This window comes from Pagrus major, chromosome 13 (genome assembly GCF_040436345.1).
Source record: "Pagrus major chromosome 13, Pma_NU_1.0".
In the NCBI taxonomy this organism is placed as follows: Eukaryota; Metazoa; Chordata; class Actinopteri; order Spariformes; family Sparidae; genus Pagrus; species Pagrus major.
The window spans coordinates 22,722,815-22,746,633 of NC_133227.1; the positions used below are offsets into that span (position 1 = coordinate 22,722,815).

At 43.9% G+C, this 23,819-nt stretch overlaps 1 protein-coding gene across 3 annotated transcripts; it reads right to left on the reverse strand.

The window, feature by feature from the left end:
- Positions 1–161: 161 nt before the first annotated feature.
- nsd1b (nuclear receptor binding SET domain protein 1b) lies at positions 162–23,156 on the reverse strand. Of its 3 annotated transcripts, XM_073479109.1 has the most exons (25): positions 23,076–23,156; positions 21,181–22,061; positions 18,013–18,154; positions 16,794–16,966; positions 14,941–16,540; positions 13,489–14,811; positions 11,125–11,237; positions 10,739–10,994; positions 10,263–10,363; positions 9,883–9,925; positions 9,336–9,595; positions 8,259–8,396; positions 7,770–7,893; positions 7,304–7,504; positions 7,030–7,209; positions 6,573–6,729; positions 6,168–6,373; positions 5,268–5,380; positions 4,870–5,016; positions 4,646–4,768; positions 4,442–4,558; positions 3,220–3,361; positions 3,007–3,113; positions 2,711–2,912; positions 162–2,519 (listed from the first exon to the last, which is right to left on the reverse strand). In XM_073479109.1, the coding sequence occupies exons 2-25, from the start codon at positions 22,042–22,044 to the stop codon at positions 1,804–1,806; spliced, it is 7,548 nt and encodes a 2,515-aa protein (XP_073335210.1). In that variant the 5' UTR covers positions 22,045–22,061; positions 23,076–23,156; the 3' UTR covers positions 162–1,803. The 3 variants fall into 3 exon arrangements, with proteins under 3 accessions (XP_073335210.1, XP_073335209.1, XP_073335208.1); XM_073479108.1 differs by having other exon boundaries at positions 13,489–16,540; positions 18,013–18,151; XM_073479107.1 differs by having other exon boundaries at positions 13,489–16,540.
- Positions 23,157–23,819: the final 663 nt, after the last annotated feature.

A 23,819-nucleotide genomic window follows, 5' to 3' on the forward strand; every position in this document is an offset into this window, starting at 1 on the left:
AGGATTTCACGTAAGAAGTGACAAAAGCTAAACTAACGTTAGCTAGCGTCTGTTCCGTTAGCGTCGATAACCCATCTACGTTTTCTCTGCAGCTAAATGGTGGGCCAAGAAATGAAATAAAGAATGAGGCGGGTACAAAGCTTATTTCGTAACTTCTTTTTCTTATATATTTATATAGCAGTTGTTTTATGGTCAATGGTTGAGATCTAACAGGTCATAATTACACTGGAATGAGACATTGCTTGTTGGGCAACTGTAAAAAGGCATTAGTAGGGACACTTGGCTCTCACAGGTGCCAAACCATTCCTTAAAAATATCTCCAAAGAAATACACTCTAAGGCATTGGCAGATAACACACGGACGATATAAAGCTTGAAGACAGAGCGAAACAAGAACACATACTGCAAGTGCAAGCATCATGACAGGAGTCCGTCGTTTCAAGCGTCTCGCGTCCTATCCAAGTCTTTTGTTTGAGTCGAGATGAAGAGGGAATCCCCCTCGTCATCGTTTGTGCGTCACAGAACTGTATATAAATAATAACTACAGAGCACAGCATACACACGGGAACAAACTTAGTGCTATCTCTGCATTCAGACCTCCATTGACCACGAGGGCAAGACTGACTTTCTGTTTTGCCCCGTGTTAGATGGAGGACATTAGCTTCAAGAGTGTCAAACCTGCAGTCCAACCCGTCTCCTTCTACGAGACAGCTTTAGTGTCAGCTTCAGTGAATCCTTGTCGAATGAAATCCTTCTTTTTTGGCATGAAATGGTAGAATCTAGAGCAAGTTTCTTCTTGATACTGGCAGCTTAAATCCCAAAACTATCTGAATCTTCTTATAAACAAAATTTAACTCCTTTCGACGGCATCGCACTTCAACAGTCTCGACCAGCTGCACTGACGGTTTTCTCGCATGTCGTGTGAACTCATCGTGAGGCTACACCAGGCAGCCAATCATCTGGCACTTTGACATTTTCGTAGACGATCTGATCGTGAAGCACTCAGCCATTGAAGCACCATCCAGGAGTCGAGAGGAGAGTAAATGGAAGCAAACGACGTCTGTGTCCAGTGAAATCCCAATTTATTGAACTGATTCAATCCAAAAATGTAACTTAAACTGGTATATTCACGGATAAATTAATGTTTTTTTGTGGTACTTGTGTACACGAGCCGCCACGAAACTTCAAAGATGCAAGCGTGGCCACCGTTTGACTGATACGTGACCAAAGCAAACCCCATTCTTCGTGGTGTTCGTCCGACCTCGACAGGAAGCTTGACGGGAACATACAACGACCGTCTCCAACTACTGACATACACGACACTTTAAATACGACTGAAAACAAACCAGAAGGTGAAATCGGTCAAAATGTGCGAAAACAAGTATATCGGAGTGAAATATGTTTTATACAAAACCCAAAGTTCTATGTAGCAGTTTTCTTTGCTTTTGATTTCATGTGTCTTGATCTCATATCAAGGTGCAGTCAGCACCAGCGTGTGCAAAGTCACTGTTTTTCTCCAGCAAGTTTGTACTGAAGTCCGGGAAAACGGAGCGATGGCGAGGACAAAACTAAATAAATACTAAATAAATAATATCTGTCTATGTATATATGACTCTATACAGTAGTAATATTTATTTATTAATTTATGAAGTTCATTTATTTATGTGTCGATTTAGTTTTGTCCTAAAAGTTCCTCCGTGAATCCAACATGGATTCAAACAGTGACAGACTGGGCTACTTGTGTAACGTGATTGGTTAATTGTCACCTGCCTCCTCTCTATAGTAATTTATAATCCACTGTGTTTTACTCCTCTTCTTCCTCTTCCTCCTCCTCTTCTTCTTCTTCCTCCTCTTCTTCTTCCTCCTCCTCCTCCTCCTCTTCTTCTTCAAGGTAGTCCACTCCCTCCTCCTCCTCCTCCTCCTCCTCCTCCTCCACTGCCTCTCCGTCCTCATCATGACCATCTGATTTCTGATCCTCTTCCACTGACTCCTCCTCCACTTCCTCCAGCAGCTCCTCCTCTTCATCCCTCTCCTCCTCGTACGAGGAGATGGGCGAGTATTGTGGGAGGTCAAACACGTGCGGGCTGCTGGGAGCGTCGGAGCTGCTGGGCGGAGGCGAGGCAGCAGGCGCCGCGACAGGAATAGTGATGGGTACTGGGATGGAAAAAGCAGGAAGTGACTCGGAAGCACACATGCCAGCGCCGGCGCTGATGTCCTGGACCCTCCTGGTGGACTTGTTCACACTGGTGGTAGTGTTAGAGGCAACAGAGGGGATGACGGCCATCCCCAAACCTGAGGTCAGTGATCTGGATTGGGGTGTGTATTCCCGGATCTCCCCTGGTTCCAGCGGATCAGGCCCACAAGGGTCGTGTTCACTGCAGCACAGCTTGCCGTCCAGCTTGGAGATGAAGAGCAGGCCGTCGCGGTGCTGGTTGCAGTAGGAGCTGGGGCACATCTCACAGAAGGACGCCGCATCCTTACCACATATATCACACTGGTGCCACGGACATTCCCAGCGACCTACGATGGATATACAAACAAGAATGTCAGAGAAAAAAACAAAAGCAAGTGTGACAGACCTTCTGGAGGAATAAACACCCAGAGTCACATCAGATTCTGCTCTGATCTGAAACTGTTTACCAACAGAAAACTTTTTGGCAGGTGTTTCCTGACATAAGAAAAGGTTACTGTGTCGATGCAAAGCCACCGACCTGCTGGCCTCTTGGTGAGGTTGAGACAGTCGGCGTGGTAAACTTTGGGACAGCCAGGCCTCTTACAGGAAACCATCTGTCCTCCGTCTCCGCAGCTGAAACACTCGTCCTCTCGTTCTTTGGTCACCACGACCTTCTTCTTCCTCTTGCCGTGGCCCCTCCTCTTCAGCTTACGACCTTTGTCCTCAGATGGAGGGTTGTTCTGGTTTGGAGAGGAGGAAAGTGATTTAGTGAAGACCTGTTCTGATCTAACTCGTACCTCAGATGTTTAACGATACATGTGTCACTCCCCTCACCTTTGGCCTGACACCGAGGAAGCCGCTGCAGTTTGGTGCTCCACATTTACAGACCGTTTTCCCGTTCCCCAAACACTCCAGGTTGTAGTTGAAGGTGAGCTCTGTGCCTGAACACACACATGCACACACACAACTGAAAGGAGGCAGCAACACTGGAACACACACACACTTTTCTTTGAAGTAATCAGCCTCGGTTTTTGCAAAGCAGCGTACCTGCAGCGACGTCAACCAGAGCGAACAGTCCCACCCGGGTGTCTCCGCTCACCGTCCACTTCTGCGTCTCACAGTTCGGCTGACAGCAGTGGTTCATGAAGCGAGCCTCGTTCCCCTTCGGCCCGGCATCGATGATTCGATCCTAACACACAAACTCGCTCCAATAAGAAATTCTGGTGGTTCAACCTGTGGACACTTGAGTCTGATGCCCGTTTGATAATTTCATGCCCAGTGTGGCATGAAAGCGGCTGAGGGGAGTTTTATTCAAATGAGCCAGGAGATGAAATTGTTGGAGGTATTTTGGTGGATGACTCAAAATCAAGTCTGGTTCTGGAGAAAAGTCACTCAGCTGGCTAATAGGTGATTCTTTTCTCAAGTACTTTGTGGGCATTTTTGTGGTTTTATTTCCAAGCAGTAGAGAGACGACAGGAAACGAGGGACGTAACAAAACTCCAGAGGAGACTCATACTGGCGGCCTTGAAATTCATGGTCGGTACCTTAACCTTTAAGCCAGTGGCAGTGGTCTCAGACTTTTTCTGGCATTTCCTCCTTTGGATCTCATCGTATCATATTGTATCGTATCATAAATCTATCATAAATATTCTATCGTATCGTATCCTATCGTATGTTACCATATTTCTATCGTATCATATCGTATTGTATCGTATCATATCATATCATATCGTATCGTATCCTATCGTATCCTATCGTATCATATCGTATCATATCGTATCATATATCGTATTGTATCATATTATATTGTATCGTATCGTATTTCTATCGTATCATTTCGTTTGAGTGCACGCATGTAACATATGGAAACCCAAAAACATAATGACTCAAGCCACGACAGAGGTTTCCACAGGTCCGTTTCTGATCAGGACCAAAACTCCATTATTACCCACTAAAGCATATTCAGATTATATTACATATTTTTTTATGGCTCTAAAGAAACTGAATTCGTTTTTGAAGTTATTTTTGCTGTCCAGATAATTAATTAATTGATTGAATGGGTAAAACATGATCATCAACTTCTGTGAATCTTGTTTTGAAAGTACATTTATTTCCAGAGAAGAATGAATAATGCATGTATTTTTTTGTATCCTCAATGCCATAATATTGTAATACCAATATGAGTTTTTAGTATCAGTACAAACTGCAGTATGGACCTGGGACACAGTTGCTCTTGGAAACACACACACAAACACGCTCTGAGCTGTACCTTGTCCAGAGTCAGCATGTAGAAGTTACAGATGTCGTTCTCCTGGGCGTGTCTGATCCTCGACCTGCACTCCTCTTCATCGATCACCTCCCCAACGTACTCACTCACAAACTGACCCTGAGAGAAAAACATTAATTATTTAGCCTGATCACTGAACACCAAACCACACAGCAGTCAGTAACACTGTCAAAGCAGCGTCGTTACCTTCTTGATGTCGTGGACACAGCGGAGCCCCCAGCCTCGAGACAGCGTCCTGAAGATCTCCACCTGGCTGTACTGACGCTTGGTGAACGCCTGGTTGAGGCACCGCTCACCCGCCGGGCAAACCTGCAGGTTCAGAGGATCACAGTCAAGTTGTAGGTGACAACAGCAAATCTATTATCAATCTACAAAAACATTTTGTGAGTGTAATGGAGGCATTTCTGTACCTGCGGGTGACATTCGTACAGCAGCATGCGGTTGATGCACTCCGAGTCCATCCCACACGGGCTCTCATCTGTCGCCTTACAGTTACAGCGCGGGATCTCTGATAGGTCGGCCGTAAAGATCTGAACCTTTCCTATTGGTCGATTCACCTGGATGAGTCAGAAAGGTGGAATGAAACATGAACTCTCCTCCACAATGTTTAGTGTTGATTTGGCTGATTGTTTGATGATGAAGATAGAGCGGAGTGTCGTCAGTGTGGCGGTGGTAGGAAGATGGAGCCTTGTGGGACAGCTCAAGGCAGTGCCACTGACACCAAACGTAAATACAATTCTAAAGATACAATTTCGTAACTAAAACAACACTGTCCGAATCAAACAAAGCCACGACTCTTCTCCCCCACCTTTATATGTTTGTATGGAGGAGGCTTCCTGTCGTTCTTCCTGTCCTCTTGAAGCTGCCGAAGCTCCTTCTCTGCCTGCAGTTCACGAAATCGAACAGCCGCCTCCTCCAAAGCTGAAGACGGAGATCAACAGTGGCAAAACTCAGCAATGGCAAGTCATCAAAGCAGTTAGAAACTGAAGACACAGCCAACAAAAAAACTCCAATTGACAGCTGTCACTTTGAGGATCTGTTGAAGAAACAGCTGTCACATTTTCCTTAGCTGCTTTGTACAAAGCTTCGGTGTCATGATTGTCAACTTAGGACTTTCAACTTTGCCTGCCAGTGTTTTTGTTTCAAACAACTCGAGTTTTATCAAATATCATTTCTTGAAACAGTTCAAACCTTACATTGTCTGTTGTCATATTTTACGACAGAATCACCAGAAAAAAATGAAACGAATTAAAGTAAAAACCCACAAACAAAATCCTGATTTTGAATACAGTGATTCAGGGAGTCTTTTTTTAAATGAAATAAACCCCTTAATGACTGTTACTAAACTCAAGTGGTGATTTCTTCAACATCTCCCTTTGTAGCAGGACGTTCTTTAAGCTGCAGTGAGGTTGTTTTCTCTGAAAGGCCAATAAATATGGATTGAAGCAGCATATTGCAAAAAACACATTATGGAAATTATTACATCTATCTTTTCTTTCAGTAGATGTTGACTTTTGGATTTTCTAGCCCTCTAGAGTTATTGGAAATGTTTAGATTACATGAGTCAGAGACAATCCTACAGAGCCGCCATTGGAATATAATTCTACAAATACTGTAATACGAGTAATATAAATACAGCATAAGATTTATCTGCAACTGTGCAGAAATAGGGTGTTTGAACAGAATGAATAGACATTTTGCTGGATACCTTTCTTGTAGGTGGCATCAACACCTTTCCCCATCTTTTCTTTGCTGTTGGCGTCCACGTCCATGTAAGGGAAGACTCTGGCCTGGTAGGTCCACAGGTAGTCGTTGGAGCCAAAGAAGTGAACAGGGAACTCCCCGACATCGTGCCTCATCCGCTGGATGTTCTCTGGGATCGTTTTGGGATGGCTGACCTCTGCAGGCCACCACCTTTACAGAGCAGGAGAGGAGCAAAACAGCAAAGGTAAACTGTAAACACAGTGTCTGGGGAGGGATCAGATATCTTGTGTCTGTGTTGGAGGTTTGGAAAAGTTTGTAAAGTTAATGGAAGAGACTAATTATCTGTTTAGTCCATATAAAACATCTATAGCATATATCATATTGTTCTCATGATATGATGGCCACTGACCTGTAGCGCCCAACCTTCACCCACAGGATGTCCTTGAAGCGAGGTTTCTTCCCAGCCTTGCAGTCGTTGCAGTACCAGCTGCCTTTTGGCATTTCGATGTTAAGACACTCGCGGTGGAACGCAGCAGGACAGGATTCGCAGCACAGCAGGCTGCCCCCTGGAGCACAGGAGGAGGAACAGCATGTTAGTGACTGCATGTGAAGGATGGCTGCCTCGTGGATGCCTTAAGCCTCTTTTAGCTCATTTCTTTTCTTTTAGAGAACTAAAAGTTTGATACCACTCTCATGACTGTATCTTAAATATGAAGCTAAAGCTAGCAGCTGTTTAGCTTAGCTTAGCAAAAAACAGTGGAAAAAGGGGGAAACGACTAGCTCGGCTCTGTCCAATGGTAACGAGATCCTCCAACCAGCATCTCTCAGGGCTCTCAGGGTTATTCCAGATGTCCCTAAAGTCGTACCTTCAGTGCAGACGAAGCACCAGCTGACATTGACGTGTTCGTGGTTCTTGACGCCGCGGCGTGGAGTGAAGTGGTTGGGACAGATGATGCTGTTGTTGGAGAGAACAACACATCCTGCTGCCATGCACAGGTCCGTAGCGTGATAGGCAACCGGGCAGCGCACACATCGTACCAGACGACCTGCAGTCAACACAAAACAACAGCTGCACAGTTAGAACGAGGGTGGTGCACAGAAGTAATCACAGTAAATGATCCGAGTGTCCTCTGGTTTTACCTTTAGAGATGTTGGAGCCGTTGGGGTTGGCGATGAAGCAGGTGAGACAGACGTGGATGGAGCAGCGGAAGCCTCGGTTCACAGGCGCCGTCGGGGCGAAGTTGGCGATACACTCGCCGTGGTAAAACTTCCCACATACAGGAATCATACAGCGCCGCACGTCCTCACTGCGCTTTTTACATACGAAGCAGGTGTGGATGCCTAAGAGACAAGGTACAAATCATCACCTGTTGTACCTGTATTTCTGTTTAGATCAAGAGTAATAAATTCAATAATAATAAATAAGATGAAGTTCAACAGCATCATAAATATAACATGTTTTTGGTTGTAAAAAGTGTTGGAATGAAAAAAGAAAATGTTAAACAGAACTTTGGACTTTTGGGCCACAATTAGCATCGATCAACTTTATGTATTTATTTATTAAATTCAGTTGAATTATCTTCACACTGCAGATTAACAGACGTACCTGATTTGCACTCAGGACAGACAAACTTTCCTTTAGGCGCCTCGGCCAGAGAGATGCAGGGCAGGTGAAAAGCTCCACAGCACTGACCCTCACAGAGCAGCAGCTCCCCCGTCTTCTCACACACCTGGAACAAGCAAACACAACCTGCTTTAAAAGACATGATATGATGATGACATGATTCATAATAATAAAACAAGCGAAGTAAGAATTATGAGAAACACAAGGAAAACAAAATACAATGGAAGAATGACCAATTCAGGAGAAAGCCATTCTGGAAAATGTGTTTTAATATTTCTAATATTGCATAAACAAATAACAGTCTGGCTTTTTCCAACGTTCCCATGAGGAGTTAAATCATTAACAAACCCACAGTGTCACAAGATAAACTTCCTGCTAGATCACTGCTAAAGTTATCTTGAAAGCTCAGAAAGCTTCTGAAAGTAAAAAACCTTTCTCTGACTGTAAACTGGACCTTCCAGTGAAGCTCACCTGACATATGTTCTCCTTCATGGAGGCAGGGCCTCCTCGGTCCCCGATGATCTTCCTCGAAGGTAAAAGTAGGTCATCACACAGCGACAAGTCGTCTTTCATGGAGGAGAAGCTTTGATCCAGGCTGGACTGGTCGCCCTGAAGAGACAGAGGAAGAAGTCATGATGAATTAAGTAAACAGACCTGTGCCTGTACTTATCAAGCGTCCCCAGTGTAACCTAAAACACTCCCTCAGAGAAGACTGAGAGCAATGAAAGAGCCTTCTGTAGTTTTCTGACAACTGCTGCTTCAGATATTAAACAAACAAAATCAATTTCTCTGTTTGAGTAACTTTTTGGAAAGGAAAACATGTTCAGATTTATTTGCTTCCAGCTTCTTAAATGTGAATATTTTCTGTAGCCTTTACTCCTCTGAGACAGTAAATTGAATATTTTTGCGGTGTGGACAAAACAATTAGTTTTTATGGATGTCATCTTGGGCTTTGGGAAACACTGATCAAACACTAATTTCATCATTTCGGACAATTTACTGACCAAACAACTAATTATTCAATCAAGAATAGAATCGACAATGAAAATAATGTTTAAAGCTGCGCTGGAGAGATACTTGTGGCTTTAACCATAAATATGTAGAATTTAAAATATTAGATAATATGATTCAGCTGTGTGACTATCCACAGTATGTCTTCAATATAACTCCACAATTGGTGATTTCATACAAGCTTGTTTATTTGCAGCTTTCCATGTTGACTTTCCATATCAGATTGATTATTGATGAAAAAACTATTGGTTGTAAAGGAATCATCGCTGTTTCAAATCAGCATTGTCCCTGACACTGTTTGTGTCATAAAAATCATCTTTTAATAAGCTCATTAGTCATCAACATGTCTTTTCTTGTACACTTTATCTTTGTTTGAACGCCATCTTCTGGTGACTCCTGACAGGTTTGGACACAAATATTAGCTGATGGAGGACTAATTTCCAAAGTTTTGGCCAGTTAGAGACCGATTTCCTCTTCCGATAGGGCTGATAAATATGGGTCTATACAGAATGAACAGAAAAAGCAAAGATGGCTGACCTCTGAATCTGCTGCGTCCTTTTTGACCTCTTCAGATTTATTGTTCTCGGCTTCAGGAGCATCTTTGTCTGCTGATGGTGTCTCCACCTGCTCGGGTTCGGGTGGGGCCGGCGTAGGAGTGGAGGCTGCAGGAGAGCTGGGAGGAGGATCTGTCTGGACGGGGGGCGCTGGGGCAGCGGTGGAAATCTCTGTTGTTGTCGGTGTGGAGCTGGATGCTGTGAGCTGCTTACTCTTTGATTTTAAAGGCGGTGCAGCAGAATCTGTGAATGAGAAAGACGTTGGAATAAAACCCCAGGCAAAAAAGTGAAGTCTCAGCACTGCATGAAAGTCTAAATTATTTAATTCTCTTCGATTCTGGGTCATTTTAACTTATATTTTTTCACAATCATTTTTCTGACTGGAAATCCAACTGAATTTTTCTTTAATTTTCTAAAGTCAGGACGCAGGACTTTAGTTTTACATGTCTCAAAGAAATAAAAGTGCAGCACACGATCATGATGAATTACTCAACAGTATAATAAACGCTGCTGTAAGATGATTCACCAACCTGATTGAGGAGCAGGATTTGAATTGTTCTTCAGTGTTTTGACCTGTGGAAAGAAAAACATAATCAAAAACTGTTCATGTCAAAGTGACAGCATTAAAACATCCTTCTGACATGAGACAATCCATTACATTGGAGACAATAACCTTCTTTTTTCTCATTTTCACTGCTCCTGACAAACATCGGTTCCTTAACTTTACCTCCTTTTCACTGAGGTTCAGTGGTGGCGACTTGTCTGTACAACAAGCCATCCTGTCCTGCAGCTTGCATGTTATTGAACGTTGTTGCAGACTTGAAGTACGTTATGTTTTGTTTTGCTCGTTAGTTAAATGCAAACCTCTCTTCCCTAAAGGATGATTCAATCACAGAACATCATGTCGTACCTTCTTCTTGAGACCGGTTGAAGCCTCTGCCTCCAGACAGTACTCCAAGATCTTCTGAGTGGGTTTCCGCTTCCTCTTCCTCCCCAGCACAGGAGCGTTTCCTGTGAATCAAACGTCACATAAAATAACTCAAAATGTTAAATAAGTTTTATGCGGCTTGCTTGAATCAACATAAAAGGAAAAGATGAGTGTGAAAGCTCATTTTTGATTGGGCAATAGGCTGATAATCAGGCATTTTGTTTATCTTCATTCGATTTGCCTGTTATTGAATTCATTTTAGTAAATTTCTTGATGGAAATTTTTTTTTTTAACTCTTCCCAGGAGAGTATAGACTGTTATGTCCACATAAAGATGTATTGTTCTGGTGTCCACATAGTTTTGGACATTTACTCTACTGACGCTTATCAAGAAGACCTACATTTTTTATCTGTGAATGCTGTTAAGCTGCAAAGAAAGATACGCAAACACGTCCTTACCGGTGTCTTTGACGAGGCCTTCTGACAGTGAAGGATCAGCTTCGGGGGGAGGCGTTAGCGTGTCGATGGAAAGCACAGGTGCATCTTGGGGGGATGTGTTTTCAGTGCTGGGAATTTGTAGTTCAGAGGGCGTCGTTGCAGCGATTTCCTCAGGAGGCGGTGTCTGTATTTCAGGAAGCAAGTTCAAGGACGGGTGGTCATGCGCGTCCTTGTCTGATCCCGGGGGTTCAGACACGAGGGTAACGGGCTGAGTGACCTGAGAAAACAAATGACGTCAGTTCATTGCCAATCCCAAAATACAAGGTTTTAAAAAAGTGACACTGAATGCTTAATGCCATAGTATCATGCAAAAAGTTGGAACAGATCTTACATTGTATCATTTTTACCTTTCCAATCAACTGGAGAGGCTTTTTGTTTTTCTTCCTCGTGGAGAAAATCTGATCGTACTCTTCAGTCCATTCAATCAGCCTCTTGCTTGGTTTTCTTATTCGCTTATGTGCTGAAAAACATGTGTAAGAAAATACTATCTTTTTAAAATTTCTGTTGTTTATAGCTGTTGCACACAATTTCTAATGTCTTACCACACAGGTTTAACTCACTAGTCTGAACTGAACAGCCCTTTGTCAATTAACATTTATCTTCGAGTACATTGCACTGATGACATGGCTACTTACCACAGGCGAACGAGTAATGCTCAAACTGTTTGATTTTCAGATTTATTACTGGCTGTGATGTAGTCTATGTTCATTACCAACATTCATGGTGATTAAACCAGTCAGTGCTTCGACCCTGCTTCCCTTTTTTGCGCTAGGTTTTACCACATAACAATCTGCTGTTAATCTGTATACAACCACGGTGCTATTGTTGTTACAATAACCTCGGAAATATGAGTCAGAGCTGGGAATGACTTTATACCCGAGTTGACTGCATTCCAGTAGCCACTGTTAGCAATACCAGTTGATACCAGTAAAATGCACATAGAAACACCGAAGCAACATGTCCACAGTTGAACAGTACTGTGTGTAAGACTAATGTAATAACACAAAAGCTGCTGTCACAGCTGTTGATCAGCTAACAGCTGTCTTTGGGGGTCGGAGCTGTTGAGGTGCATCCCACTATCCGAGTCGTAAATATGACTTGTTAGCTTGGATCAGGTCCACTAACAGAAATGGCTGGGCTTCTGAGAAGGTCAAGTGAATGGGCCCAGATCTGCTTTAGTTGTGTCAACACATGTGCGTGTCTCTCCCTTAGATAAACATCTTGGCTATAATCAGCATCACAGGTGGTGGCAGCTCTTGCACGGACTCATGGCTTGTAACATTAGCGGTAATGTTAGCCTCCTGGTTACTGTTGTCTCTTCAGCCTCTATCAGTAAATTTCGCAGGGTTGTGTGACCAGCTGACCACAGTGCACTTTTGACATTTTAATGCCATTTTCAGGAGAGGTGGTTTTCATTATAACACAGGCTACATTTGACTAAAGCAACAATAAATACATTTTATGTTTTTGTTTTGTTTTAAAGAGTAAAGGTTAGTATTTTGGTTCTAAATAAAATGTGCTTGTCATTGCTTATATTAGCAGATGCATTAGCATATATTAGCATTTCTTGGGCCTGCAAAGCAGCTGTGCCCAGGAAAGCTTTCCCTTCTCCCCACTTCCCTTGCTTAGATTAGTCATCGGCCAAAATACAGCTCAAGCTGGTTAAAGTATTCCAGAATGTGACTTGGTTTTTGTTCAACTTTGCGAGCCAAGAGTCATGTAAGGTGAAATGTGCTTAATATTTAATCTAGTAAGAATGAGGTAATGGTAATGCTGAACAGTAAAACTCTTAGCAGATGGAAGCAACATTTATCATTTGTGTAAAGAAAAACCTGTTACCAAGAGTAGAAGAAGCATGCCAAAGCCCTCAATTTCATTATTTGCACTGAGGGCTCAAAAGTGTCTCCAGCAAACCAATACCCTCTGCTCTTTCCAGTCATCACACTGCTATCGTTCCAGATTTGTCTACAGCACGGGTTTTCAAAATCTGACACCAAGTCGAATTCTTCATCAGCAGTTTCTGTTTGCCATGTATCCATATCATCACAGGTGATAATATCCTCAGAGAGTGCAAGTCGCAAGAAACTTAAAAATATGTGTATTATGTCTGTGTTTTAAAGGTCCAGTGTGAAGGATTTAGGGGGATTCAGGAGGATCCACTGGCAGAAATGGAATATAATATTCATATTTATGTTTTTATCAGTGTACATTCACCTGAAATCACGAAACATTGTGTTTTAGTTACCTTAAATGAGACCTTTATTTCTAGAGGAGGAAGCGGTTCTCTTCCACTGAGTCCGCCATGTTGTACCGCCATGTTTCTACAGCACCCAAGAATGTACAAACCAAACACTGGCTCTAGAGAGGGCCTTTCGCATATTTAGCAGCCACCGTAGGGGAGGGCGAGGCAAGGGGTATTTCGTTGGTTGGTTAATCCTACGTACTTGAATGAGTTACTACTTTGAGAAAATGTCTTTTTGATGTAAGGTGGACATGGATCTCTTACTCATGTCTCTTCCTCTGTGCCCTTCTGATGTCCCTCAATCATATTATCAAACTGATTGGTATGCTGTACGTGTACACAATATGATCAACTTGAAAGTTTGCCATTTTCAGCTGGTCTTTGTGCATGTTTTATATATAATTTTCTGGGATCTGGACCAGACTGTGCATCACTATTTAGGGCAGACTCTAAACTAGACTGTTCTTACCTGTTGCAGCCTTGTCGCCTTCTCCAGCACTCCGCATCAAGCTTGTGTTAACCTCAGTGCAGTCTGCAACAAGTCCGTTCGGCTGTTCCTGGCGCAGCGTAGTGTTGAATCCCCTCTGCTCCAAAGGCACCATGTTCTGTAGATTCTCATTTACTCTGCTCCACCTCTGATCCTTCCTCTCGACAACCACTCCTTCACCACCTCCTCCTGTCTGCCTCTCCCAGCCGCTGGTCTGTATCTCCAACAGGGACTGGACACTGGAATCCAATCCTGATGAAGAGTCTGTTGCTGGCAAGGACTCCAGTCCTGGAAAACCAGGTCCAGACCTGGCAGGACGACAAGGCACTTTGCGGTTGGCTTTCTTTTTGAACCCAGTGGAGCTGCCCCTTCTGTGGTAGGGCCTCTTGGATATTCGACTTGTGGTGACTCCACTGTGTGCGATTGTGATTTTGTCTGGACTTGAATTTGAATTGTTTTTAATATGTTCAATTTGTTGATCTTGGCTAGCAGTTGTAGCCTCCCCAGGCATCACTAAGGGTTCCTCCTTAACATGTGCACTGGGTGGCCCAATTTCCAGTTCTAAGGGAGTCCCATCCCGCTCTCTAGTGTCATGCAAGTCCTTCAGCATCATAAGAAAAGTGCTGAACTTGTAGTTGGTGTCTGCTTTGAAAGAGATGGGTTTACCATCACCCTCATTTGTCAGGGACTGGAAGGATACCTCCTCCACGTTTTTAAAGGCATTCATAAAAGAAAATGGCGAGGAAGGTGATGATGAGGAGCATATGTCAGAGGAGTGATCTTCATTCTTTGCTTTTACCCGAGAAGTGAGGGGTATGAAGTCCATTGGTGGGGTTGAGGATATCGAGAGGTCCTCATCTTCGCTCTTGACTTCAGCTTCAAAGTCAGCGGAATCAGAAAATACCAAGGGAGAGGTGCTACAGCTAGAAGAAGTGTCCTGATCATACTTGCCATTGTCTTTACAGGGAGATTTAAGAGATTTTATTTTAGTGCAACTTTCCCGTTTGGCCTCAGGATTCCAAGTGGAGTTACGTGCATTGTTGCACGTAAGGTTCTCAGCTTTTCTGTGCGGATTCAAGAGGTCTTTCTGTTCAGCCTCCTTTCGCACTCTTTCACGCTTCTTCTGTTCCGCCTCCTGCATGGCCTTCAAGGCTCTGGTCATCAGCCGATTGCTGGCTGGGAGGTGGGCAGGCTGCTCGGGTAGTCGGATTTTATTCACTTTATCTGGAACTTGCTTTGATTTGTGGAGAACTTTCTTGGATTTCTCAGAAGACAGGCCTTCGGGTACATGCGCCTTCCTACATTCTGAATTCCCATGCCGGTGAGAGGGCGAAGGAGTCGTATTAAAAACTGTACTAGTGGTAATTTTTTGCTGTGAGCTACCAAACTGATCAGAAGAAATGCTTGCTACTTTGGAGTCAGAAGTCGTCTTACCTTCTGGCTGGTCTGATTGGTTAGAGGATGAGTTAGCCACCTTGCTTGGGTTCACATTTAAAACAGGTATCCTTTCTGATTCCAGGCTACCCAACTCACTGGAGGCAACGATGGTTTTCCCTTGTGTTGATTCCGACGAGAGACGAAGAATACCAGTCCCACCACTTGCTTTTAACTTCTTAACTGAGAGCTTTATGGGTTCTGAACTGGCTTCTTTATCTATGGAGACACGTGCCTTGCTGTCCAAGCAATCCAATTGTTTAGAGGACATTTTAGAAGCATTAGTATCTTGTGTTTTTTCATTCTTTGTAGATCCAGGTTGGTCAGTGGTACTGGAGTTTAGGAACTTCTTTCCCTTAATGTCCTTGCGTATTAATTTGACAAAGGGCAGCCTACACTTAGAGACAAGACTTGTTTGCTTTTCCGGCCTTGCTAATTGGTCAGTAGTGGATGCTAGATACTTACTTTCTTTTTTTTCCGCTTTGTCCAGAATCCTGTCAATTACATCAACCTTTTTATTAGCTCTCATGTCGGAATTTTCCTTTCGACTGACACTCTCTGAAAACCTGGACTGGTCATTGACGTTGACTGTCGTGCTGGGCTCTAAAGCCTTTTTAACCTCTGAGCTACCTAACTGGTCAGACGCTGTGCCCATCACAGTGTCAGTTGTGTTGCTGATTGTATGTCTACCCTTTGAATACCCACACCTGTCAGAGGGCACAGCAGCCTCAACAGAGACCAGGGACTTCTGCTTGTCTGACGATCCTGACTGGTCAGTGGGACAGCCAGTTGTACCAAAAGACCTATTAGCAACTGAGCTGTTTTTACACTTCAAATGTCCCGACTCTTCAGATGCCAGAACTGTTTCAGCAGATACCAGAGTCTTATGTTTGTCTGACAACCCTGACTGGTCACTGGGCCCACCACTAGAGGAGGAGGCACCAGGAACCAGTGTCTTCTTACTTACTACAGATGAGTTCTTCTTCTTACAGGACACCTTACTAAAGAGAGTGCGGTCTGGCATCGGACTGGTTGTTTTAGGTCGTCTGTCTTTGCCTGATTTACTGAACCAAAGACCAGTCTGAATCTCTGGCTGCTTCTTCACCTCTTTGACAACTGTGACGGATGGCTGAGTTGTTACTACCTTGGACTGACGTTCCAGCGCTTTAGGACACAAAATCTTCGGGACTGAGTCGAGGTCAGAATATGGGCACTCTCCATTGTCTCTATCAGACTGATCAGGGTTACTATGCAAAGTCTTTTTAGAGTGTTTACTATTCACATCCTTTGACGATTTACTTGGTTTCTTCTTGCCAGATGATTTCTTTAAAGTGCTTGGCTTTGCTGGAGTTGTTATTGGTGATAACACTTCAGGGGATGAAATGGACCCATTTGTCAAGTGTGATGTCTCAGGACAGGTTGGTGAAGAAGGAGGAGGGAAGATTGGATCAGCCTTGTTTACTCTCTCCGGTGTGGAATTGCCATGGAAGGCATCATCTATGGATGATGGAATGAATGAAGCCATTTTGGATCTCTCTGGGAGAACAGATTCAGCTTCTGCCACGCTGGATTTCCAAGAGTTCTGAAAGCGCTTTGGAATCTGCGGAAAAAGACAAACACATTAGTTTACCGACAAATTTGCTCAAAATCACCATTGCAACTTCAGTAATTGCTGAACAAGGATGTTTTAAAGAGAAAGAACTACATTTTGTTGTTGTTTGTTGTTGCGTGCAAACTTTCTTTTATTGTCCAACATGATGATCACCCAGCAATGATGATTTCACTTTTTATTAAGGCATGCAAGTAGCAACTCAGAAAATTCTCAAAAAACTCAGTCTTAAAATATTAATTACAGTGTATTTGTGGTTCTGCTCCTTTTGCTTCCCCCTCCGGCGCAGCAGGGGGAGCTGTTCGAATTCAAACCCTCCGTGAAAAGTGTGAGTTGATTTTTCTTCCACCCAGATTTGCTCCACAGGCTCCCCAAAGGTCCTGACATGGTAGAGCCGACCGGGCCGCTCGCTGGGCTCTGAGACAACAACAGACATCAGCCTCAATCTCATGAGACACAAATTAAAACCACATCATCCTGCACAGGAAGTAGAGGAAACCATCAGCTCAGCTTTAACATGCCAGAAAACAGAACTCTCTGACTGCATCACTGCTAATCATCAGCTGATAAGAGGACTGTAGTGTGCATTTGTTGTTACAGTAAATGTATATATGATTTATTAGTGCTAGAAAATCTGCAAAACTGAAACTTAAAGGGTAACTCCACCAATTTTACACATATAAGTGTTTACAGGTCCACTGCATAGGTGAAAAAAGTAGTATAAAGCCTTTTGTGGCTCCAGAGGATGTTGCATGTGATCTGGTAAATTACTACTAGTGATGTCACTCAGTGGCTAAGTTGAATTGTGATATCTCTGGTTCTGCTATATCAATTTTGATCATTTGTTTTTAAACAGTCCACAATGAGTCCACCACTGCTAGACCAGTGGAAAGCTTTTCAAAACCTGGCACCTACATTACCCACAAGGCAATTTGAAAAAAGGGTTTATACTACTTTTTTCACATATGCAGTAGTACCCCCCAAGACCTATAAACACATGGTAGTTACCCTTTAAATTCACAATACCAACACATTTAACTCAACTCGCTGAGACATAAGGATAATCCAAGAAAAGATAATAATTGTGTGACTAGACTTTTAAACTATTATCTAATTTGCTAACGTTTTGAAAACTTTTCTGTCATGATGGTTCTCTCCACTTGGTAAACTGACCTAAAGCAGTATATGTCATGTCAGTAATGGCATGTTTTACTAAATGAAACAGTTTACAACATAATAACTACACATTTTTACAGGTCTTTTCTCAACATGCTATCTTATGTCCCAATTCATTTTCTCAAACACTGTTTTAATCAGCTTCTTAAAGTACTGTTAATCAAAATTTATGATACAAGGCAGCTCTGCCATTATCATTTGGGGATGTCAATTAACTGATGAACAAAATAATCCTTTTGAGCATATCTCACTGCTGAAAGCAACAGGTAAGTCAGTTCCAGTCCCACCTTTCACTCTGTGATAGATTCCCTCTACGGGGTCAACGATCACCTCACAGGGCCACCATGGTCTTCGGTTGAACTTTGCCCAAATAACTTCACCCTCTAAAAACTTCACTGGCGGCAAAGACTTTTTCTTGAGGCTGTTCTGCTGTTGACAACATAACAATGGAGAAAAAACTGCAATGAGACGTATGAAAATGAGTGGTAAGACGACGTCTGACTCCAATGTAACAAGCATTTCTTCTGATCAGTTTGGTAGCTCAGTGGATTTGTTTTACCCTGCTTGACCTGCCAAGGCTTCGCTTAGTGTTTGCCTGAGCTATTATGGCATGAAATGTGAACCTGTGATTAAAATTCAATCAGTATCTCCTCACCCCCATGCCCGTGGAAATTTGGGTGAAGTTTCGTAGTCCACAAAACATTTCTGGAGCTTCACAGCAAAACAGCACTTCAGCTTTCTCCTAAACAAGTGAAGTAGTTGGGGACTACAAAAACATTAAATGGCTCCCGACAGCTTTTCCAGCGTAATCCAAGTCTCTAGAAATCCCAAGATCCCAAATTGATTCGACAAGTTGTTACCGAGTCCAGTTTTAAAGCTGAAATCTTCGCTGTAGCTCCTACGCTAAAAGCGTTAGTGTGCAGCCCGTCTGAAGCTAGGGCACAAGTTTTTCCATGCATCGAGTGTGTTAATGATAATGTCTTTTCAAATCTATTTGAGATCTCAGCACTTAAGGACACTTAGGACAAGCTTTATGGAGCCATTTAAGGTTTTTATTGTTGTTTTTTTACACAAGTCCCCATCTACTTCAGTTGTTTAGGAGAATGCTGCAACTCTGTTTTGCTGTGAAGCTCCAGAAATGTTTTATTGACTACAAAACTTCACTTGACTTTCCATCAGCATTGGGCTGAGTAGATAATGACTGAATTTCCTTTAATAGCTTTCTGCATTCAGAGCTGAATAGTGTGATTGAAAGCAATTTAGATTGTCTTTTGAAATGAAAATTCACGCTCCGATACTTTGGCTTGCTTTTCATCACAAAGTTTTACTTGACTGAACAGAACAAAGACAAAATGTGAACCGTTGTTTGCTTAAAATCATCTGCTCTTGGTATTCCTAAATTGAATCTTTTATCACATTTGTGGGTGTGCAGTTTATTCACACATATAAAACTGCGTGAAAATGAAAAGGCCTGTCGCTTTTTATGCTCTGTCCATAATGAGTCAAAGCCTTCAGTTTCTGACCGACAATGTTCTCTTGGGTCTTTTTATAAGCTCTAATTTTAGCTTGTCTTCTCTTGATCCAGAACAGGATTCCAACCACAACACAAATCACTGCAAAAAAAAATATATCACAACTCGGCACCACTACTATATCCTTTGTGTAAATGGGAGTATCGGCTCACAGCAGGTTGAGTGGACTGGTGGGATACATGAGCAGGCCTGAGTTATGACTGGCATGTAGCAGGAACAGCCAGAGGGGTGACACTGGCTGTTAGCTATGATGTAACCCATGCTGGAGCATTTTAAAGGAATAGTTCAACATTGGGATATATGTTTATTTATAAATGTTCGCTCTTATATCTGTCTGTTAAATATGAAGCAACAGCTAATAGTCAATTAGCTCATCTTAGTATTAAAACAGGAAGCAGGAAACAAGGGGAATCATGCTAAACATTCAGGTACTACAGTCCCCATGATTTCTGGAGGGATGTAAACAGGTATAATTTTGCCATGGAGTCAGTTAGCTGTGGCTACAACATCAGCCCCTATTCATTATCCTATATCTGTTTAAAGTATGTCCAATTATCTATTAGCAGTTCCTGTTTGCATTGTATGGATGAGACACTGAGAAATCTTAAAATTGGGACGATTCTCAAGCCAGTTCTGGAGTTATAGGCGCATCTTTTTCTACTATTTCTAATTAGATTAATGGACATTTATTAGCAATGGACATTTGATAATATAATATCATCAGGAAGTGTAGATTACACTGAACCTACAATCATGTGTATCATGTCTGTGTACTCAGATTTAACAGTTATGGCTCTGAGAACTTGTTGATTTTTGACACAAATTGTTGCAAATGGTTTTTCTGTACATGAAAAGGTATAATTTGTAGAATCTGGCCAGAAGTAGCTCCAAAAACATAGGGGGCATCGTATCACCATAGTAACTGACAACTGCTGCTCTTTGCTAGACGTCCTGGGCTGTAGCTAGCTACCGTTAGCTAATTAGCTCATGGCTCAGTTAGCCATGGAGCCAGCGGACCAAGACTTTGTCTAGACTGGAATCTCAGATCACGGGGGACGTCATCAATGGGAGGTGGGGCCCAGCTCAACTGGGGTTAGCAGCCTGAGAGTGAACGTGGTTGGACACCAGACTGGGGCTGAACACAGCCAGTCTGAAGACAGGGGATACAATACAGAGGTGATTGACCGTGGATCTGGACTATGACTTCGGGGACGAGGAGACACAGCAGGTAGGGACACGAGAGGCGTGGATTGGTAGAGGAGAGTCGGGCATCAGCAGCCAGAATATCTTCACATCTTACTCTGTGAATTGGGGATTTATTTCAACCAAACCACTCGTTTATGTCGAGTTTGGGTGTGTTTATGAGTTAACACGGCAATTAAACTCATCTTTGTTTGGTTAAACAGAGAAATTTGAATTTTTAAAGTAAAATTCTGGCCATATCTTACAAATTGCTCCTTTAAGGGTTTCCATGAGCAGCCACTGCTACATCTACAACTGCTGACCATGAAGACGAGCAGGCCGAATCCTGCAAATCCACAATAATTAACTTCCTGACAGTTTGAAACCCTCTGGAGTAGGTGAACCTTGTCCTCTTTGAAAACAGAAGACAGTCAAGTTTTATCAACGACAGAGTTTACAGTCGTGGAGCTGTGTCTTGTGTGCGCCCATCCATTATTTACAATGACCCCCGTTCTGTAATGACAGGTTAGAGTGAGGTGTTGTATGAGTTGTATGAGAAGGTATTCCAGCACCACAACAAATACTTTCTAATCAGGTGAGTGTCAGTCCTCCTTTAAGGCCAATTTTGGAATTTTACTATTATGTCTCTCTCTAGACCAGAAAATAAAGCTGTTGCTATTGTTGAAAAACTGAAAAGCCTCTTGTGGCAAGTTAACTGAGGGTAATAAGGGTAAAACTTGCCATTGAATGCCTTAAGGAACTATCCCCGAGCAGGAACAGCTCGGTGTCGCTGTCCCACTCGTCATCTGAGCCGTCCCAGTATCTCCTGCGCTGACCCGAGGACTGGGACCGGGTGACCACCTTTGCTGACGACAGAGTAGCCTTTGAGTCCGAGTTTAAGCCTCCAGGAGTGGACTGAAGAACGTTCCTGGTCGTCTCGTCTTTGTCCTGCAAGCCTCCGGCAGGTGACACAGTCTCCCGGTCTTCATCGTCGTCCTCAAACAAAGAGGATTCAAAGTGGAGGAAGCCGTTAGCGAAGGGGCTGTTGCTGTCGAGAGAGAAGGCCGGGCTAGGCGGTCCTGAGAAACAACTTTCCGTCTTTTTCTCTGAGACGACAGGATCGCTCCGATTGGTCGTCGGCGCGTCTCGACTTCTAGCTAGTTTTTGTCCAGCAGGAGATTTACCAAAACTCTCCTCCCTGCTTGTGTTCTTGGTGCCAGAGTAATCACTGCTAGTGCAATCAGCCCAGGAGTCCCTCTCCCTCTCCGTCTCCTTCCCCCTCTCCTTCTTATTCACCCCCCACTCCCAGCTCCTCTCTGGCTCCCTCAGAGGCAGCACCAGGTCGGGCTGGCTCACCATGGTGGTGAGATGTTGCAGCCTCCTGAGAGGACTGTAGGAGGACGAAGAGGAGGAAGAGGAGTGGTCCGCTTGTGCAAATCCGTAGACAGATGCATGCTTGTAGGTGGAGGCGGCAGACATGGTTAGGCCGATCCTGTGGTCATTGTGTCTGGAGGAGCAGGAGTGAGTGGAGAGGTCACGGCCGGAGGTCAAAGGGCAGCTGGACTGATGAGTCTCCCTGCCGGGGCCTGTGTAAGGCCCACTCATGCTGGCATGATTCCTCCCTGAAACATGAGCAGAAAATGATCAGTGTGGAGCCAAAATGATTTGAGATCAGAATATCAAAGTTTGGATTATTACAAAACACAAAAATGCACATTTTCCTACATTACGCCTCGTTATAATATGCCTGTGGGTCTGCAGAGGTCAGCTGTGATTTTATTATATTTTCTATCACCCTACCATGTCAATGCTGTGAGGAATTACACGTTGTCGTTTTTGGGTTTTTGCATTGCATCGTCCCACAATCGGTCACAACATTGCTGCAGCTTATCTAAAGTTGTCCCGGGCAGCTGGTAATGAGGTATTTTTTCAAAGTGTCAAGGCGAAAGGCGAAGCTCAGGCATCAAATCCGTGCACACAACAACAATCCATCTTCGCATGATGTCAAATAAAACGTAAACAGACTCACGGATGTCGAGCGGATCGACCTAATGTGACATGTTTTTTTGGGGGGGGGGGGGGGGAAGAGACTCTGCGCAAACACCGCAGCCTCGCTGTAAAGCCTCTGGTGAAAGATTATCGCGATATGATGAAAATGACATCAAGTACGATAAGGTCAGCCGCCTGTAAACTCACACACATGCATGCAGCACACACACACATTAAAGCCGGAGAGATGATTACAGCGCGTCACGTCAAAATCCACCGGATGGAAACACGCCGGCGCTGTGACCACCAACTGGAATTAAAATGGACCCGCTCGTGCGCGCGCGTGTGCATGGGGTGCGTGTGTATGTAGGTGTGTGCAACTGCATGTGTGTGTGTGTGTGTCGCTTCTTTTTTTTCTTTAACAGTGGCTCCGTGATTTGCACGAAAAACGCATGAACGCAACACAACACGAGACGGCGACGCAAAAAACAAGTTCACCTCCACACACTGACACGCACACGGACGCACGCACACACACACACTTCCACAGGCTTCCCTTCCCCGACGGATGCCAGGCTATGTGCATCAAACAGCAAAAATCACGCACAAAACGCACAATGACACGGGATCTGTCGCGAGAATCTTACCATTCCGGTGTCGGCCACCGCGAACGTGACCCTCAACCCGCTCATTTTGGCGTTTAAATGTGCCAATTTCCAATTTTTTGAAAGCGGATGAGGAGAGTCCCAGCGGCAATACTACTAGGCCTGGATCCTGTGAAACGTACTCACTCACTCACTCCCCCCCTCCTCCCTCTCCTCCTCCCTCCTCCTCCCTCCTCTCTACATGCGCTAAAGCCTGGTCCAGCGGCCCCTGGAATAGATATTCAGGCGTGTTGTGCTCCTCCAGCGACACTCCCCCTTTTGCTTTGTGATAACTGCAACTTTATAATTCGTCGTCTTTGGATTTCTTGCTCTGTTTCCTGCCTGCAGACTCTCTGCCTGCCCCCTTTGAAAGTCTCTCTCTCTCTCTTTGCTTTGCTTGCTGTGCGCACTGCCAGTCGTCACCACCACTGCCTCCCTCCCCAGCCCGGTCCACAGCGTGGAGCACAGAAGGGGCCGTAAATCTCCTCTTCAGGAAGAAAAAAAATTAAATAATTTGTCTTGAGGTGACAGCCTCAAAAACAGAAAAAGAGAAAACGACCACACGACACCTCCAGAGAATCGCCCCGCCCCTCTCCTTAATTACAAGCATCAATTATTAACCTAAACCTGGGCTGCCATCACCAGTGACATGTCACATGCCAAACTTGTGCCAACATCTCCTCCACCAAACACCCTCCCTCCCTCCCCCCCGACACGCACTTGCGCCTGGAGATGATGAGACGAGAA